This window comes from Papaver somniferum, chromosome 9, assembly GCF_003573695.1.
Source record: "Papaver somniferum cultivar HN1 chromosome 9, ASM357369v1, whole genome shotgun sequence".
Lineage (NCBI taxonomy): Eukaryota > Viridiplantae > Streptophyta > Magnoliopsida > Ranunculales > Papaveraceae > Papaver > Papaver somniferum.
The window spans coordinates 23,039,457-23,057,424 of record NC_039366.1 but is presented as its reverse complement, the minus strand read 5'-3'; the positions used below and the strand labels follow the sequence as shown (position 1 = coordinate 23,057,424).

The 17,968-nt window shown below is 37.8% G+C and overlaps 2 protein-coding genes across 3 annotated transcripts; both read right to left on the bottom strand.

Moving 5' to 3' along the window:
• Positions 1–6,271: 6,271 nt before the first annotated feature.
• Positions 6,272–10,186, bottom strand: LOC113310317 (protein disulfide isomerase-like 1-4). Its single transcript, XM_026558938.1, has 12 exons — positions 9,537–10,186; positions 9,170–9,299; positions 8,398–8,563; positions 8,182–8,300; positions 7,984–8,064; positions 7,798–7,884; positions 7,614–7,688; positions 7,384–7,452; positions 7,219–7,299; positions 6,983–7,117; positions 6,750–6,806; positions 6,272–6,638 (listed from the first exon to the last, which is right to left on the bottom strand). The coding sequence occupies exons 1-12, from the start codon at positions 10,121–10,123 to the stop codon at positions 6,486–6,488; spliced, it is 1,740 nt and encodes a 579-aa protein (XP_026414723.1). The 5' UTR covers positions 10,124–10,186; the 3' UTR covers positions 6,272–6,485.
• Positions 10,187–12,529: 2,343 nt separating this feature from the next.
• LOC113308811 (110 kDa U5 small nuclear ribonucleoprotein component CLO-like) lies at positions 12,530–16,235 on the bottom strand. 2 transcript variants are annotated; one of them, XM_026557264.1, is made up of 2 exons: positions 16,105–16,235; positions 12,530–15,661 (listed from the first exon to the last, which is right to left on the bottom strand). In XM_026557264.1, the coding sequence occupies exons 1-2, from the start codon at positions 16,142–16,144 to the stop codon at positions 12,684–12,686; spliced, it is 3,018 nt and encodes a 1,005-aa protein (XP_026413049.1). In that variant the 5' UTR covers positions 16,145–16,235; the 3' UTR covers positions 12,530–12,683. The 2 variants fall into 2 exon arrangements, with proteins under 2 accessions (XP_026413049.1, XP_026413050.1); XM_026557265.1 differs by having other exon boundaries at positions 12,530–15,259.
• Between the last annotated feature and the right edge of the window lie 1,733 nt (positions 16,236–17,968).

The following is a 17,968-nucleotide window of genomic DNA, read 5'->3' as shown; positions in this document are numbered from 1 at the left end:
TTCAACGCCTTATTAATCAGAAGTTTCAATGGCTTCCATTAACCTATAGGTGTTAGTGATGGAGTTGTGTGGTGATGGTGGGTTTAAAGCTTATGTTAGGTCAGCGGGAGTATTTAGTAGGATAATTTGGATCTGAGTTCGAACTTACATACAATTTTCGCTTTCCTCGAGTTCCTTTTTGCTCCCCTTCTAACAAAAATCATAATAGAAGTTTAAAATTATGTAATTATTATTTGTGTTCTGTTAACTTGTGCATCCATGCAAAATTTGCATTGTCAAATACAAGATAACATCATTTCTATTATTTTTTTTAAATATTGTTTACAACTTCCAACGACAATGATTAGTTCTTATCTTGTTCATGGATGCACAAGTTAACAAAAATCTAACAATTTCACACATAGAATTGAATCCTTTTTTCTTCTTTCCCTATATTGTTGTCTCTTCTTTGTTTCATAAAAACATGAATAATATATACCCGTTTACTCTACAGTTAGATGAGGATTGAATTTTTAATGTTATACATCTTAACAACGCGAATTAATTGAATTGAAAAGACACGCAAAAATGTTATATAAGGCTTATAAATGTTGTTCAATTAATGATAGCCCACAATACAAATATTGTCCTTCCAGATAATAATTTTTTTTTGCTGCCCTGGACTGGAGCCCAGGTTGCTAGGCTTCAGAGTCGGACCTGATTCAGTTGTCCAAAGTCTTACGAAAATAGCCAGCATGGAATCCATTATTTGCGGCTTTCTTAAATAGTTTTAGTAGTGAATCTAAACAACTTTGACACGAAGATAATATACTTTTGTTGTATGTTTTAGCAAAATACACTTCACTGAGAATTTTTCACCACCGAGGATTTTCCCGCACGTCGGCCTTCATATATATCGGTCTTAAGAACTACCTCTATGATGTGTCCAATTGTGTCAATGGAAGGACGCAATACAACCCAATGGACAACCTCCAAGTGTTTTAAGCATGCATGTATGCATGTCTGGAAACTGAGTAACTCCAGAACCTGCAAATTAATAAGTAGAAGAATTTGCATTCACTTGGTGCTGAACAGAAAACCTTAGACCAAAGAATTCAGAAGACAAATTCCACGGGATAATATTGCGAGACAGTGTGTAGGATGCAAGGTAATTTTTTCAAACTTATGGAACCATCTTGTGAAGGGGAATTACTTACGGGTTGAGACATTTTCACAAGGTACACAATTCCCAGCACGAACAAAATAAAGAAACGTACAAAGAAAGCAAGGTAGGACATAAACATCGTAATACCCACATTCAATAATTGGAATTTGAAGCCAAAGGATCTGTGTTCAGCAAAAACGGGCGAATTAAAGATGCAACGACAACAACCAGGAAATTTATGATCATTGCTTGTAAAGAGTCGAGCTTACTCAAATTCCGCTCGCTGTATCTTACAAAAACAATAAATAAAGCAAGAAACCAAACCAAGAGTTGGTATTGATTAAAAGGCTAATATTGATACGGTAGGATTCATTTATAATCTTATAACTGGAAATTTGGAAACTAGATTTAACCAGTTTGAGAATTGGATGATATACACAAATACTAGAATTGATATCTCTGCAGCTGGAAATTTCAGAGTAATTTTTGAAGTAGTAGTATTTGCTTCATATAATGCTGCTATACAGACTGTTGTACTCTTTGTTGAAGAATATTTGAAGAAAAGGTTAAGGTTTTTTTGGATTTTAGGTGAAAGAAATTGGAATTGTATTTCTGGGTGACTTAGTGGGGATTAGGTAAAGAACAAAAAGCCCTAATCAGAGATGATAAGTTGGTGAAGGAAACATGGATGTGGGTTTTCTTAAGGTTTGTTGTTGATCATTATGATTACAAGGATGGATTGCAGCAAAACGGAGCTGATACACATAGGAAGAAGAAGCCATAATGCTTTCTGCTCCCCAAATTTTGATAAAAGAAATTACTATGTTTTCTCAAAATTATTTCATATTTTTCCAAGACATTGTTGTATTCTCCAGAATCTCCACCTTATTTGCCACTACCATGCTTTTAATAGTGATAGGGGACATTATGGGAGCCAAGATGAGTGATTGATGAATCCTAGTTCTCATTTCTATGTGGTGTTACAACTTACAATCAGGTAAAATATGAGAGGAAGCATAGGTAAAAAAAAAGAATTACATTACTTCTATAATAAAAGAGAAAATTTCGTATTTTATTGTAACTTTTTCTTTACAGTTCTAAAAACTTAAAAACAAGTAAAAAATTCAAAAGTGAAAAACCATCGACTATTGTGTATATCTGTCTACTTAAACTTACTTTTTGGTTTTCTCTATTTCCCATCCCACGTAATTTTTATCCCAATTACCCTAAGCGCCACCCATTTCAAATTTCATATATCCTAAATCTCATCTCTTGACTTTTTATTTACATCCAATAAGAAAATCACCCTAAAACTAACCAAAAAAAGACCTAGGTAAATCAATCTCCATCTTCGCCACTGCACTATCTCTTCTACTCCATATCCATGATTATCACCACCTTTAGTGAAAATAGAGAAAGAAAAAATTTGGTGTATGATATTGGATAGATATTAAAAATGGTGGGCGAGGTAGACTAGGGAATCATATTATTTAGGAATAGTTGGAACATATATTGTGATTTACACCATACCAATTAAATCATACACTAATTTGGAAGCATGTGTTATTTGTTTGGAAAATTGGTACCCCGAGCGCAGCGGGAATCAGGATCACAAAGGGAAATTGGTGATTTGGACCAAAAATGGAGAAATAAGAAGAGAGACAGAAGATAAATAAGCACAGACAACCACAACACAAGATATACGTGGTTCACCTTTACAGGCTACATCTACGGCCAACACCACCTGAAAAACTTTCATCGAATCAAAGACCATTACATGCTCTTTCCACAACCCCAGACAAGACCCAAAGATTAAACAAGACATACCCGAGAACACCATTGAGGAACCCATAGAAACTAACTCTCTAAACCATTTGTCAAACCAGCCTCGTGTCTTCTCTTCTATACCGTCTTCACAGTTGCTAGTAAAAGAGGAGAAACATGGAAACACTAGAAACTTGGTTTGGGGCAAATCCCTAAACCCTAAACACTAGAATACCAAAATCCTCCCTCTACAAGTTTTTCTCTCACACTGATATTGACCTTGTGGGACCAAAATCCTAAGCACAAAGATTTACCACTCTTCTAGGTTGGATTTCTACATACCTACAATTCTAGTCATATATATATAGAACACAAACTTGACCACCAAGTATTAGTCTCCTATTAGGAATAAACTCTTTCCTAATAATATTCCCACTCCAATTAGGGAATCCACCTCAATATGGAACGGACCTAATAGGAAACACACGGTTTTCCTAACAATCTCCACCTCGGATGATGCTATCAAGCATGAGACGATCACATGAAATTACCTCCATCTTCCACCAGAGTTGTTCACCATCTATATATATCTGCAGAATTACTTTTGAAGCTCAAATCTGAACTTCCATATTCGTAGAACCATCTTTTCAAACAAAACACCATGACATTGATAAAAGTCTTCAATACATCTTCATTGTGAAGAACACTTGTGAAATTGATCATGTTTCACAAACACCATGAAAATATTCAATCACCATCAATGAATCCTTGCACAGATTTCACCGTTGATCCCCAAGAGAACCATCCAGAAGAATCACCTTTAGCTTCACCTAACCAGTAAGCTAACAACATATTGAACTATAACCCAGAAAGGAAAAATTAGCTTCAATATCATACTCCAGCACATGTCAAGATTACCGTGTATCTGAAACAAACCATCAGATATCTCCACTGTGATTAACATGCTTAATCCTTTAAGAGATTCTCAAAGCCATCACCAATCTGACATACTTTTTACCACCATCACACCCAAGATACTCGCTTAGAATATATACCGCGTTAATGCCCATATTACCGTGGTACATGCTTTCGAGATCGGCCACATTCTTGATATTACGTGCAAGCCATCAAGAATACTTTAACATAGACTAAGAACACAAATCCATAACATCTCGCGCATAACTTCGAAGCGTTGCTGGACTTGCTTCTACATGAGACCTCACAACCCCAACCTTTCTTCAAACTTTGTAACCCATTCTTTATAGTGTATGGTCACTAACACCTTTCAAGAAGTATATATGTATTCCACCTCATTCAACCTTAATCCGCATTCCATACTACATCATAAAACCAAACGAAGAACATAAACTTCTACCAAGTTGAACCTCTCTGATTTGTAAATCACATCACAAATCCATGTTTGTGTAAACAACGGCTGAAACATTATCTTCAAAAAATAAATTTCTCTACCCGAACAATAAACTATCGTTCAATCCCAGGTTTAATCACACCAGCATGTACTTGCTCTGATACCAACTATTGGGAAAATTGGCACCCCGAGCGCAGCGGAAATCAGGATCACAAAGGGAAATTGGTGATTTGGACCAAACATGGAGAAATAAGAAGAGAGACAGAAGATAAAGAAGCACAGACAACCACAACACAAGATATACGTGGTTCACCTTTACAGGCTACATCTACGGCCAACACCACCTGAAAAACTTCCATTGAATCAAAGATTATTACATGCTCTTTCCACAACCTCAGACAAGACCCAAAGAGTAAACAAGACATACCCGAGAATACCATTGAGGAACCCATAGAAACCAAGTCTCTAAAACATTCGACAAACCATCCTCGTGTCTTCTCTTCTACACCGTCTTCACAATTGCTAGTAACAAAGGAGAAACATGGAAACACTAGAAACTTGGTTTTGGGCAAAGCCCCAAACCCTGAACACTAGAACACCAAAATTCTCTCTCTACAAGTTTTTCTCTCACACCGAGATTGACCTTGTGGGACCAAAATCCTAAGCACAAGGATTTACCACTCTTCTAGGTTGGATCTCTACAAACCTAAAATTCTATTTATATATATAGAGAACACAAACTTGATCACCAAGTATTAATCTCCTATTAGGAATAAACTCGTTCCTAATAATATGTCCACTTCAATTAGGGAATCCACCTCAATGTGGAACAGACCTAATAGGAAACACACGGTTTTCCTAACATTATTAAATCATACACTAATTTGGAAGCATGTTCCATTAACTAGAGCCAAAACCAAAAACCAAAACCAAAGCTATTTTCCAGTAGCAAGTACCAGGTCGAGCAGAGATAAACCGCGTAACGATCTTATCTCCAAAAATGCGACAAAAATTTTTACACCGGCCGTCAGCCTGGCAAGACGCAACCCACCTATTGGTAAGAGTAATCCTTAACACATCCCGTGTCGTGTTGTGATGAACAGGGAGTTGGCACACCGCTCTAGTAGGGTTTACGTATTCACGATCGTTAAAATAGTATTCTCACTTTATTCCTGCCCAAAAGACATAGCAAGTCTGCCAACTAGTGGTATAGCAAGTTCGCATGCTGAGGGTATGACCGTCTTCAAAGTGGACCCTGGCAAATGACCCGTATCCATGAACAAAAATCCGTGGATACGGCTAACCGCCCAAAAGGGCAACCGTCAGATGCTAAATCAACGGTTTTAACGCTCAACATAGTTGGGTAATCGAGTCTGGTTTGTTGGATTACCTTTGGACAGGTGCCATTAACTAGAGCATCTGCTAATATCTTTTAAGATAATTTTAAGTAAACCCTATTGTATATATATGGATACTAAAAACGATGTGATTTGATTAGCATATTCCTGGCACATACAGTAGTTCAAACTATTAACTAGAGCATCTTTTAAGATAATTTTAAGTAAACCCTACTGTACTAAGACTGTGTGATTTGATTAGCATATTCTGGCACATACAGTAGTTCAAGTGCAATTGGTATTGTCACTCCAATTAGATGATCATATTCTTAAGATTACCCTGCTCTTGTGATTAATTAAGTTAATTAATCAACCCTAAACCTTGTTCACAAAATGGATTGAATAAAATTAGCATAATCTGATTGAACTAGCACTGAGATATTTTCTCCTAGTTTTTCATTAATGGATCTTCCATAAAAATGGTTTACTAATTAATTGCCTATAGAACTATAATAATTAATTAGAATCTAAATTATGGTTTCTAACTTGACCGTTGTTAGTTTTGTTTAATGGAAAAGAGGGATTCAATGATTCGTGAATAAGAAGACAAAAAACGGTCATAATGTTCATAGTCAGAGTTATTTTGACTTTAATGGGTCGTGCAAAGGAAAAATTTGAACTGGAAAGTAAATTGATTTTAACAATTGTGAAAGGAATGGGATATAAGAAAAACCTACAATTTTTTTTCCGCTCTTTCTAAACTGATAAACTAATAACACATTTATTAGCGTACATTTAAAACCTTTTTAACAGGAAAAGGTCAGATAAACTAGTGTACACACTAAACAGTTGGTTACCCTCAGTATAACCCTTACAATTCATCTTTCACATCATTGATGCTGCTTTCGGTAGTCTTAGATGCAGCTGTGGCATCTTCAGGTTTTTGTAGCTTGAAATGAATGGAAGCATGTTTCTTAATGTACTTGTAGAATGCCACGACTGTTCTGTCAACCTCGACATTAAGCTGCCCAAATCCCAACAGAAAGAAGAAAAAAAAACAATTATAAAAAGGCAAGCTCAAAGTGTAACACTCAGTAAGAATTTATGCAATAAAAAGTAAAAATAATTTACTTACAGGATCAAAGCTCTTGTTTCCAGCAGGGAAGAAAAGAATAGTGGGGAAACCATCAGACTGAGAAAAACAGGTAGTGAGTTAGAAAAATTCATACATATTACTCCAAATGTGTGAGAGCAAAAAAAACATCAAAGTTGCTATTCTAGCTGTCTAGCATGCTTAAACTTTAGTTTAATTACTAACTTAGAGACGAGAGAACTTTATAATGAATAATGATAACCCGAGAAGCAAACCTTGGCCCTAGGGTGCTCATTCGTGGTACCATCCATTTTTGCTATGACTAGTGAATCAATACCACGAAGATGCTTTGCTAGCTTGTTGTAAATGGGCTCCAGAGTTTGGCAGTGACCACACCATGGTGCATAAATCTGGTGCAAAAGCCAAAGATATTGCATCACATCACAATCAAGATAGCAGAAGACTACTACATGGTCCTGAGATATCGGGTTCATGGATGCTGAGTACAAACCTCAAGAAGAACATCCTTTGATTCATCCAACACTACAGCATCGAAGTTATCTCCAACCACAATTTTCACATCCCCATCGTTCTGTGACGATCCAAATAGATAAGCGAACTCAGGTCAGATATATGAGTTGGAGAGTTAAGCAGAAACAAAAAGTTCTGCACTTACTGTTTCTGGAATTGGATCAGATTTAAAGAAAGGCTTAAGCTTGTCTGCAAGGAAATCCTCCCCGAATGCCTGAGAGAGATAAATAATAGATATATTACGTTAACATTGAGTCTACAAAATCTATTACGTTACAGACCTGATGAGAGAGTAAATTTTGCTTGCTTTATTACTAAAATCATATTGGACATGGCAAAAATAAAAAGAAAGAAGGGAAGAAAATCACTTCTAACCTTAATACTGGCTTGGGTAACTTCACCGTCAAGGAAAAACTTCTTTCCATCTTCGTTTCCAGTGTATGCAAGAACCTGAAAACCATGAACACCGCTACAGTTAACTTTTCAAACATCTTGACTTCCAACTTAATGAACTAATCATACTAGAAATATGAAACAATTAAGAAAGCAGAAAAATTACTTTGGGACCATCTCCAGAGACGCCGAAATAATCCGAAACTGGTTTACCAACATCTTCGTTGTCCATTTCCACATATACAAAGATAAGCTGCAAAAACCCAAAGATAAACCATAATTTAATACACAGGTAACATGATCTAATCTCTACCTACTACGGAAGGCAAAAGGTACAAATCACTGAAGCTACCTTTCCCTTGAAAAGTTTTGCTGCTTCCTGAAGTGCTGGAAGATACTTCTCTGCATCCTTTGATGCAGCAAAGAGCAAAACCTGGATACAGAAGTTGAAGCCACGTTCAAGTCGATAAAAAGGTTAATCCCTCAAATGAGAGAAAATGATGTTAGAACTATATCATAATAATGACACATTCATAGTCATTGTTATTACTTGATTCTTAATGGGATTCTCGAAAATCATGGGAGCAGTTTCCCTGGTAAAATTGTTCACAAGTGGAAGTTTGTTTTCAAAAACAAACTCAGATATCGCAGCTGTTGTGAACTTGCCATCTACAAAGAGGAAAATACAACAGAATTAACTGATGTTTGCTCAATATAATAATTGAAGCAATAAGTTGCACAGGTAGAAACAAGTAAGAGAACTAACTGTAGTTGCTTATTTTCTCAGCCTCCTTCTTCAGCAAAACCAAAGCAGGGCGCTTGGCCTTGGGATCGATGTGGAATACTTTTGCTACATCAGGATTGTTTGTTTGATAGAAGTTGACATCATCTTCAAGTTTTGATGCAGAAGAAAGCTCATTACTGTCAGAACCCTGCGCCGTTGAAAAGAAATCAAATTAACTGTAAAATGACTGATAGAGTGTGAATTTGAGTTTATAACAAGGAGAACATGTAAGGACCTAACTAATATACAACCCCCAAGAAAAATCTACTACTAGCTTATCAGTTTCAAACATCAACTCGTAAAAGACGGTCGAACAACATAAAATGACATGTCGTAACAAAGTTTTCTTTATAGCGGAAAAGACTTCGAAAACTGTGTGCCTAGCTGGGTGAAACCAAACAAACATGGTTGCCATCTTTCGAACAACCTCAGATTTACATATTCTGAAAGCTTTCATCAAAATGATCTTAAATACACCAAAATAACAGCAACAAGCGACAAGTTTCATTACCATAGAAGAAAACAGGAAACCATTATTTGCCTAAAGGAAAGTGGATTATTTCAATGACTTTTTATGCATCGAGAAAACCAATTATGGGATCCGTTTTATAAAAAACCGATATGACATAAATCTCATCTCAGATTGAGAAACCATAGTTCTATTTCAAAAGAAAGCAATAGACCATTAAACATATTAAACAAGCAATAAGATACTTAGCATCTCAAGTCTAGCAACATACAAATAAGTACTTACCACCAACGAATCGAAGAAACCCAAAACAAGTTTCTCCTCTGCGCCCAAAATAGTCTCAGCCTCTTCAACTGTGGTAACATTTTTAACTCCTGGTCCTGTTTTCTTCTTGATCCATGACACAATACCCTCCCTGCATAATTTGATAATCTAATTCAATGTTTGTTTGTAAACATACTTTTGATGTAATTTCGATGACAATCTATCCATGAAATCGATCATTTGGGCCCTAAACAAAATTGCAAGAAAATCTACAAGTCTGGGGGAAAAATCTCTACCAAAAACTAGTAAAATTAATGCATATTACACTAAAAATGATATCAGAAACACAAAATCTAAATGAAATTTTCATAAGATTGGATATACTTACTTAGTACGTTGACCAGGATAAGACTTATGAACACCATCAATAAAGAAGAAGACAGTAGGAAATCCCTCAACATTATATTTCTGAGCTAATTCATTCTCTTCAGTAGCATCAACTTTAGCAAGAACAACTCCTTCATCTTTCAATTCAGTAGCAGCAGTTGCATACTCAGGTGCAAGTGATTGACAATGTCCACACCATGGTGCATAAAATTCAACCATGACATACTTATTCTTCTCAATAAACTCACTGAAATTCCCTTGTTTCAATACCACAACATCTTTCTCATCTGCATCCACTTTAAATGGGTCTTCATCTGATGCAGCAGCATCAGGATCTACTGAATCTTCAAAATCATCATAATTCTCAAAATCATCTTCTCCTTCATCACCACTTGATTCACCATGTTCATGACCATGATGGTGATCATGAGCTTCATCTGATTTATCACCTTCAGTTTCTAATAAGAATTTGAGATCTTCATCTAGATCTTCTTCATCTTTTTTGGTCTCTTCTGTTGAAGAAACAACGTTGAAGATTAGCAGAGCTGAGATTGTCAGAAACAGAAGAAATCTAGTGGTTTTTCCCATTTTTTTGGTCTGAAAATTTTCTTTCTAGCTAGGGTTTTAGTTTCAGAGATCTGGTTTTTTCTGTTTATCTGAAGATCGTTTTATAAGATGGTCCAGTCAGGTCTTGAAGATCGTGACAGAATAACAACAGTTACAGATCAGCTTCCGATTTAAACTATTCGTGTCATTATGACCGTTGAGATTGAAATGAATCGTTGACCTGTGAATCTCGAGGAAGTGCTCGTTTTATTGTGCGTCTTTCGTGTATGTATGAGGCGTGTGCGAATTCGTGGACAATCTTTAACGAATGTATATTTCACATTTCAATATTTATTTTTGATTTAATTTGAGGAATTATGTAACGAGTACCGTGATTCTGAACATGGAGGATAATGGGTCATCATTTAAATAATCAACCAATCAGAAATTAATGAGAAATATACACTCGTTAGAGGAGTGTGAACAAATTTGGACTCCTACGAGCCATGAGGAAACCAAAATGGCAGTGACTTGATACGTGGCGAGATGTTATTTGTTGGAAATGATGTGTACCTGTGAGTTTACGAGTAGGATTTGGACACGTGTGATTAATGTGTCACATTACTTAAGCAGATAATCATATTCATTGACCAAGATGATTAAAATTTAATATTCGTGATCAAGGTGAGGTATTTTATCTTAATTTGAATTATTGTTCGTGGGAACGATGATCTTGGGGAGCATTATTTGAATACTGTGGACGAAGAAAAATTCTACCGGACACTACTTGGTCATTTGGTATATTTTGATTAAACAAAAGAGTATCTATTGTGTATATACTCTACGAGGACTTCTTTTATTGTTGACTTGGTCACTTAACATGTCCAAATGAGGTAGTATCTACCACTCTTTTCAGGTACGAGGGTAGGGAATTGATGAATCATACGATCGTAACACTTTAAATTTCGATAAATGAGGCATCCTGGTCCGATATGAGAGTGATTGGTGAACAGGCATGCACCCGTAACAGATGGGTTCGGTTATTGCCAGTCTACCAAGAAGTACACAATTGTTAGAATTTACTACAGGAAAAGAGGGGTGGGAGATGTCCCACATCTTGTTTGTTTGCAGCTGACTCGCCGTCTGGATCTGAGTCAATTTCTGACTCGGGCCGAGTCAGCAGTCAGACCGTTTGTTTTGCATTTTGAGTCAGATCTGACTCGACCTATGTGAGACATAACCCCTGACTCGGACCCATTTGAGTCAGGTAACAAAATACCCCTGACTCACGGGACCAAACCACTGACTCACGTTTTTTGAGTCAGATCTGACTCAAAACAAACATATTGAGTCAGATCCAGATGAGTCAGATGATTTGACTGAGATCCAGATGACTCAGATCCAGACGACTCAGATGAGTCAGGAGTAAACAAACATATTGCTAGTTCATACAATTGGTTGTCGTGAGTGGAGAAACGTAGGAACTATGCATCACGATTTACGTTCGTCCTGCGGTGTTTTTGCTAATGGAGTTCTGCATTGGTTGAATTCTGACGTACGAGAGCATAAGGTTTTTGGCTTCGATTTGGAAGATGAGAAGATTCGGCTGCTGCCAATGCCGCCTCGTGAACCGTTTGGCAATAACCGGCTCAAGTTGCTGGGAGGTAATTTGTGTTTTGTTTGCAGAGATTTTGATGATTGCATAGAAATATGGGCATTCAAGAGAAATAATAATAACGCGGAATCGCACCGTCAGACATCGGCCGGCTACTATGACGACAATTCATGGAGTTGGATCAAGGAGTTCAGTATAGAGTCGATGGATGTTCATCTCTTTGAGCCATTTGCAGTTACAAGGAGCAATCAAGTTCTATTATGGCACGGACACAATACTCTTTATAGCTATGACCCTGAAGCTTCAACTTTAAACAAAATATGGGACCATATTATGGATAACGGTAGGCGCTGCTCAAGCATTGAAGTTATTCCACACACAAACAGTTTTATTTCCCTGAAGGATCGTGGAGAAAGTGGTGATAAAAGCTGCATTATGGATAACGGTATGCGCTGCTCAAGCATTGAAGTTATTCCACACACAAACAGCTTTATTTCTCTGAAAGATCATGGAGAAAGTGGTGATAAAAGCTGCAAATACAAAACAAGAGGGTATACTAAACAGGCTATAAGGAAAAGGTATCCTATCGAACCAAAATCCATAGAGCCTATGAAAGTTGGTACGCTCGCATGATATCTGCTGGTTTTGAGTGAATGTTTAGGCTCGCTTGTCATGCATCCAGTGGCGGATCTTTCTTCGGCCGACTTTGTTCAACTAAATGTTTAGGCTAAGCATATTTAAGTTTTTTGTTTAGTGGTAAATGAAGTTTACTCTAAATTTCTAAGAGTTGAAATCTTTATGATTATTAAAAGATAGTTTCTGAAATTATGTTATAATTTTCTTTCTCCAGCAAATTTCTTTTGTTTCAAATCCGCTTCTAGGAGTAAAGAACAATAACAAAAAGAAAAACGATAACGATAAACTAAGGAGAAAAAACAAACCAGGCGTCCAGTAAAATGAACGTCGAGTATTCGTAGGAAATGAACCTCACAGCATTTGCTGATGAAGATCAGCTGCCTCCTGAGCGAATTCCACCATCATGGCCTCGTCAAAGAACTTGCTGATGCTGACATCCTCGCTCATTCCCTTGCGACGCCTTGTCTTAACCATGAACTCTCGTGCAAGGTGCTGAATGGGTGCCGGCTCAAGAGGTCTAAGCACAATACTCTTGTCAAGGGGATCACCAGGTACTATAGCCCAGTGATCGAAAACAGAGAGACAGAAAGCCTGACCTTGAGTGTGGTACCTCAAGTCAGTCTCAAATCCGAAGGACTCGATTGCCGGCAGAAATGCCTTCACAATGTAAGCTGGCGTACCAGGCTGAGGAACATCAGCTGTAACATGACCACGTCGACGAGATAACACTGAATAGATGGCAGATACACAATCTATTGGGGTTTGTATCTCAACATAGTATACAGGTTCCATTAGACGTGGGCTTGCCATGAGGAAAGACGAATATGCAACTCGCCGAGCTGTCGGAATAATCTGACCAGAGCCTCGATGTATGGGTTCAGGAGCAATCTTAGCATCAACAATATTGAACTTCACATTTCTGATAGGTTCGTCACAGAGAGGTCCCTCACGTGCACCCCATTGGAACCCTTGGACAATGGAATCTTTGACAGCATTCAACAAGCTCTTATCAACTTCACTGAATAAGGTATCATCTAAGAGGATGTTGGATCCCTGCTTATCTGGCCCGAAGGCCCAAACAGATTTTGCTGCAAGAGGATCCCACTTATATGTGTCTTTGAAGAAGACGCCAAGTCTCTTCTGAGGCCAATCAATGCTTACAACACCATTTTCAATATCCTCCGCCAATCCCTTTTCTAAGGGCTCAGCAATCATGGTTAGCTTGCTCTTTTTGTTGGGTGTTTCGGCGAAACATTTCATCGAAGAGGACTCCACCACTGTCTCGCAGAATGAGACAACAGGATCTGCCACCTTGACTTCCACTTCAGAATAGAGATCCCTAAGGTCCTTCATGATACAATCCAAATATAACTCCCCAGTACCCAATATAGTATGCTCACCAGACTCTTCAACTTTAGTGATGGCGAGAGGATAGCTTTTGCTGATCTTTCTAAGACCTTCGACCATTTTGGGTAACTCACTAGGGTTCAAAGGCTCTACGGCTGTCTTAACCACAGGAAGGGTATTGAATCTAAGAGGTCTGAATATATCTACATCTTCATCATAATCCGCATGACAAAGGGTTGCAGTCTTCATAATCGAAGCATCAACACCTTCAATGAGTACCCAAGAACCTGCAGGAGCTTTGCTTACAGGTATCCGATAACGAGCTTGATAAATCCACAACTTGGTAACTTCTTTTATAGTCATATCCTCTTCATCATCTGGTGAATAACCTTCTCCCAGTACACGTAGAGTCTGTCCCGTCTGAATCTCACCACTATAAACTCTACCAAGAACATCAAAGACACTGCAATCTGATTTGGGGTAAAGTTTGGTCACATTAACCATTAGAGGTCCAGATGGATCACAACTCTCCATTGAGTCAAAAACCGCCGAATCTCGAAGCCCGCTATATATATGGTCTACTTTACTCGCTGCAGCTTCCTTGGCAGAAGGGATGTGCTGAACTAGCATATCAGTAAAACCCGTGGCAGATCCAAAAACTGAGCTACAAGCCAGCCTTAGCAAAGGCCTGACATTCAGCTCGTATGCAGCATTTGGAAGCTTAACACCAAGCTCCTCAAGAGTTGCCTCCACACTCCTCTTGTGCTCTCCGATTACTTGGCTATAGATCTTGTAAAGAGGTTCAAGGATGAACTGCACAAACGACCTATCTCCCCCATTAACAGGAGGTTTCCTCTCGAACACCCTAGTATTAGGATGATAATATCTATCTCCCCAGAGTCGTGATGCAAATTTTGAAGCATCAAATGGAACACCATGAAGCTTAACATACAACTTGGCAAATGACTGCAGAGTGAAGGACCAACCAGCGCTTGCACTTGCGAAACAAACATTACCAGCTGATGGATCAATGGTCTGCACAGCTCCAGCAGTTGACGAGACAGCAGTGATGTGGTTATTGACCACTTCCAATATATTTCTCAATTTGTGGTAAGCATCATTCGGTGGCAGTTTAAGTTCTGTTATAAGCCTATCAACCTTATTGATAACAAGAACAATAGGAAGCCTTTCTTGGATTGCATGACGTATAGCCCTCTCTGTGTTTACCATAACTCCTTCAGCAGCATCAACAATTAACACAGCTCCATCAGCAAGTCTAAGAGCAGCAGTCATCTCATCAGAGAATTGAACATGACCAGGAGTATCCATTATATTACACAAGTAAGACTTGGCTTTACTATCCTCAAGAACAAGTGACATGGGAACAGCTTTAATCGAAATCCTTCTCTCTTGTTCATCAATCCTAGTATCAGTATACCTCATATGTTTCTCAATATCAGAATGAAAAGTCGAAATATTATGTGTTTGTTCGACTAACATATCCATAAAAACTGTTTTACCATGTTGAAGATGACCAACAAGAGCAACGTTTCGAACTAATGACGGATTGGACATTAAACCTACAAGAAATTGAGTTGAAACATAAGTAGAAGAATCTTTAACACCAACTTCAAACTTAATATTTCTAACAGGTTTAACAATTGGTTGTTCAAGTGGTTGCTCATCTTCATCCATTACTAGGGTTTCAACATCTTCACCATAAACTTCTTCGGCAGTCGGATAATATTTTTTATCTTCAGCAAGTACAATTTGGTTATCCATATCAACATCATTAAAAGCCGCAGTAACCCAACCATTAGAAGTCTCTATATTTTCTTCATCATCAGAATTAGGTTGTTGTACTTCTAAGGGTTTATCAGAAAGAGTTTCATCATCTTCTCCTTCTCCATCAGATTCGATTTCTGGTCCAATGTAGTTTCCAAACTCATCATACAAACTATCATCCATAGCTACTTCAAACCCTAGAAAATTAGGTCACTTGTGAAAGAGGTATTAATCAAGCTAGAGAAACGAATGGTAATCTATCCTAATTCGTTCACTTGTGAAAGAGATATTAATCAAGTTAAAGAAACAAACGGTAAACCTATCCTAATTCGTTGATACAACTTCAACAAACTTCTGAAAGAATACAACTTCAATAAATTTTATCAATCAATGGACTGCTACAATAATCAGCTGGACAGACTTAAATAGACATGGAAAAAGAAAACCCAACTTGTGCGCCAATTTTTGGCAATATCATGATTTCCCTAAATATCGAAAGTATACTCAAAATAAAACTCTATGTACAAGGAAGTAACTTGTGCTACACACCGGGTGTTACTCTTTTGCCTATGTTAGCAAAATAAAATAAAAAGGTAATGGAGAGCAAACGCAAAAACTTAAAACGGAGCTGCAGACTTACAAAATTTTGCTGAAGGGGCTCTTGATGACAAAGTCGCCATCCACTAAGATTCCATGCTTGAAGCACCGGAAGGTAGACTGGTAACCTTAGATAACTGATAAGGATATTGTAGTTGCTCTACAATGTCATAAAATCGCAGTAGGTACTTAGAACCAACCCAGATAAGATTGGTAGATATTCAACTTTAACAATATCTCATACCGTGTTTTGGGGACAAACTATCAAGAACCTGTATTAACGGACATCCAACTCAAAACCAATTGGCAATGAATGGAGAGGCCCAAAGGATTATAAACCGCAGGATCTTAGAAACCCGGACAATGTGGGACTAATAATCTCAACACGCCCCCTCACGTGTAGCATCGTTGGGTCTAACACGTGGAACAATAAATCGGGTAACGCGGAGTAAAGGTGCGGTCATTTGACTCGACACAAATAGCATGCTCTGATACCATGTTAGAATACGGGCATCCAACTCAAAACCAATTGGCAATGAGTGGAGAGACCCAAAGGATTATAAACCGCAGGATCTTAGAAACCCATACAATGTGGGACTAATAATCTCAACAGAACCCAAGAAAAATCGGATCGAAGTTATTGATGTGATCACTTTTAGCTTGTAAAGTGATCGGGAGAAAAAATGTAATATTTCAACCCTTACACCACCACATGCCTCATAATGCTTCGCGTTCAAAGCCCACTTCCAAGGTAAGTTCTTTTGGTTCCTTCCTGTATATGTAGAATGTTGTTCTAAGCTATTCAGGTTCATCTTCCCCTTCCAGTGCCTTGCAAGTACACCGCCCATGACATCAATCAATTACTGGGAACATCTTGTTGGAACAAAGGAGAATATTTGGTTTCTCTATTTATGATTGGCTTACACTGCAAGAAAATATTCTCTAGATATGTTGTTATCTATACGAATATGTGGCATGTATAGGATATATATATATATATATACACTTCTTGTAAAACCTCCATTGATAATAAGAAACCCTAATCATTCTTCTCCCGTGGACGTAGGCTATAGCCGAACCACGTTAAACTGTGTTTCTTCTTTAATCTGTTTTAGTTAACTGCATAACATCTTATGCATAACCAATATTGACTGCATAACATCTTATGCATACTGCATAACATCTTATGCATACCAACATGGTATCAGGGGATCGTTAACGATCCTGGCCGTTTCTCTGTAATCAAGTTTTTTGTTTCTCTGTGTGTTTACTATGGCACAATCAGATCATAATACTAGTTTGCGTTTAACCTCTGTCTTGCTAAATGATGTCAATTATGTAAGCTGGTCTAGGGCTGCTGCTCTTGCTCTTGGGGGTAAAAGAAAATCTGGGTATATTGGTGAGAATAGTACCTGTCCAGATGCTAAGGATCCAAAGTATGAAGATTGGATTGTTGATGATCAACTTGTTCGCACGTGGCTTCTTTAGTCGATGGAACCACATATTTCGGAAATCTTCTCGTTCTCAGAATCTGCAAAGGATTTGTGGAAGTATGTTGCTAGTCTGTATGGCTTACGGAATAATGTTGCTCGGGTGTTTGAGCTGAAACGTGAGATTACTGAGGCTGCACAAGGTACGAAAAGTTTTACTGAGCATTTTGGTTATTTAAAAAAGAAGTGGGATTAACTGGATACATATCGTCCTCATACAACTGATGCCAAAATTCTCTTGAAGAGGGTTGAGGAGGATAAAATCTTTGATGTGCTCAGTAGCCTCAAACCAGAGTATGAATCTCTTAGAAGCACTATTCTCATGAGTGCTGAACTGCCAAGTCTGTCTAATGTTTGTGCGACTGTGCAGCGTGAAGAGACGCGTAAGAAAGTTATGAATCCTAATTCTAAAAGCAT

Bases quoted from the DNA above. Each gene is read 5' to 3' on its own strand.
- LOC113308811 (XM_026557264.1), bottom strand. From the start codon at position 16,144: ATGGCGACTTTGTCATCAAGAGCCCCTTCAGCAAAATTTT. The intron at 15,662-16,104 runs GTAAGTCTGCAG...CTAATTTTCTAG, and splicing joins AGCCCCTTCAGCAAAATTTT to GGTTTGAAGTAGCTATGGAT.
- LOC113310317 (XM_026558938.1), bottom strand. From the start codon at position 10,123: ATGGGAAAAACCACTAGATTTCTTCTGTTTCTGACAATCTCAGCTCTG. The intron at 8,065-8,181 runs GTAATAACAATG...TTCTGTATCCAG, and splicing joins AGAATCCCATTAAGAATCAA to GTTTTGCTCTTTGCTGCATC. The intron at 6,807-6,982 runs GTTTGCTTCTCG...TGTTTTTCTCAG, and splicing joins ATGAGCACCCTAGGGCCAAG to TCTGATGGTTTCCCCACTAT.